The sequence below is a fragment of the Ceratosolen solmsi genome, unplaced genomic scaffold, assembly GCF_000503995.2.
Source record: "Ceratosolen solmsi marchali unplaced genomic scaffold, CerSol_1.0 scaffold43, whole genome shotgun sequence".
Classification (NCBI taxonomy): Eukaryota; Metazoa; Arthropoda; class Insecta; order Hymenoptera; family Agaonidae; genus Ceratosolen; species Ceratosolen solmsi.
In genome coordinates, this window is record NW_011948431.1 from 1,090,584 (window position 1) to 1,092,467 (window position 1,884).

At 63.0% G+C, this 1,884-nt stretch overlaps 1 protein-coding gene across 1 annotated transcript in view; it reads left to right on the plus strand.

Moving 5' to 3' along the window:
• The first annotated feature begins 847 nt into the window (after window positions 1–847).
• Window positions 848–1,884, plus strand: part of LOC105364242 (uncharacterized) — a 93,381-nt gene continuing 92,344 nt past the window's right edge. The window contains exon 1 of the mRNA XM_011502129.1: window positions 848–1,762. Coding sequence (XP_011500431.1) covers window positions 848–1,762 — 915 coding nt within the window. The remainder of the gene's footprint in view (window positions 1,763–1,884) is intronic.

A 1,884-nucleotide genomic window follows, 5' to 3' on the forward strand; every position in this document is an offset into this window, starting at 1 on the left:
GAGATTGAGTGAGCGAGCGAGTACGAGAGAAGCGGGGGAAGCGCGTTAACGAAGAGAGCCGCTGCACGCATGCGCCTGTTGTCTGGTCCCGCTGGCAGTGCCGGCTATCCACCGCCAACCGCCACTGAACTAAGCTCCGCGGTCGACTCAGCAGTCGACGTCGGCTCAGTCGTCCGCGACACCTTCGGCGCGCGCGATACTCTTTTGATCGACGGTTGCAACGTCCAAGGACTCGCGGGTACCACAAGCCGGCTACCTCCCCTGTGCCCTGGTCACCTACCACGGTGGGCCACCTCCACCGTTACTCTTCCACCCTTACTCACGGTCTGTCTATCTGCCCCCGTTCTTGCCTCCCCACCCCCTCCCGCCACCCCACCCTGTCCTCATTAACATCCTCTCGCCGAGCAACCGTCCGGCAACGCAGTGCTACGACATCGGTTTCAGTGAATGGTGAACGCGCGCGTTTCTACCCCGCGTTCTTTCCCGGCAGAGTGCTTACGCGGGGAAGGCCCACGGCCGCGCCCCGGCCGTCCGCGCAGCTTCGAGCGTAAATGCCCCGGCCGTCCCGATCGGACGAGCGCGCACGCGGTCTCGAGAGAACGATGCTCCACTGCGGGCGGTGCAGCGAGTCCGTGGACTACTGAGGAGCCGGGCGATCGGCCAGGAGAGCCGTAATTTCGCGATGTAAAAGTCCGGATCCTCCCGGCAGACCTCCCGAACAGGCAGCCCAGGCGAACGGCTAGAGCGCGCGAGATCGCACGAGACGAGCGTCGAGCGTAAACGGCCGGCCCGACTCGGATGCTCCCAAGCTAACTACTACCCGAGCCACGCAACCTTCGCCGCTAAAATGTTCCCAAGGAAAGCGAGCGTGCTCGTCTCACTGGGCCTTGTCCTCCTCTCGGCGCTCCTCATTCACGTTGAGGCGCGCAAACTAACGGCCCCGGAGCTCGAGCATCACCATAGACACCGGCACAGGCACGATCTTCTGAGCCACCACTGGCCCGAGGCCGTATCCAAGTGGCGGGCTGGTCCCATAGACCCCAACGGCAGTCACGGCCACGAGGACGATTACGAGCTCGGGGTCGCTCGGCCCGGCGACCTCGATTACGAGGAGTATGCCGACTACGAGGAGGCTCTCCAGAGGCGTCCCGGCTGGCTCTACTCCTCGAACCGCAATGCCGCCAAGCACCGCAGATACGAGCCCTGGTATCGCTATCGTGTGCCCTACCATCCGCTCGGTGCTCGGGGCTACGACCCGCGCATCCGCCACAGGACCAACTCACGTGTGATGCAGCGCAAGCAGTACAAGGAGGAGCGCGAGGAGATGGAAGACGAGGTGGACGAGGGAGGCTACGACGATAAGGTGCTGACGGGAGGTGTAGATGGGATCGTGGCCGAGAGCGCGGAGAACGAGGCCGACCTCGGTCTCGAGGGGGCAAAGGGCGTTGGTAGGCTCGGCCCGCTTGGCCCGAGCGGATACCACCCGGGCAAATACAAGAGCGTGCCACGAAAGAGGATAACGTCCCACTACTCGCTCAACTTTGGCGAGTCCAAGGGCGCTCGGAGGCCCAAGTACGGGCCCTGGAAGATGGACTGGCGCGTCAAGACCGAGGGAACGGACGACAAGGACGGGGAGCATACGCGTAGGCACGCGCCCAGGAAGGGTAGGCAGCGCTTGGAAGAGTCGAGTTCCGGTCGGCATGTCGTGAGCGCCGTTGCTGGAAAGCCCGAGGAATCTTCGAGGAAGACCGGTCGAGTTCAAGCGAGCGGCATCTTTCAGAGTAAAAGACACAAATCTCGGCCGGCGGCTCGGAACGAAGAAAGGGAGGAGAATTATGAGGAGGAAGAGGAGAAGAAGAAAAAGAAGAAGAAGGAGGAGGAGGA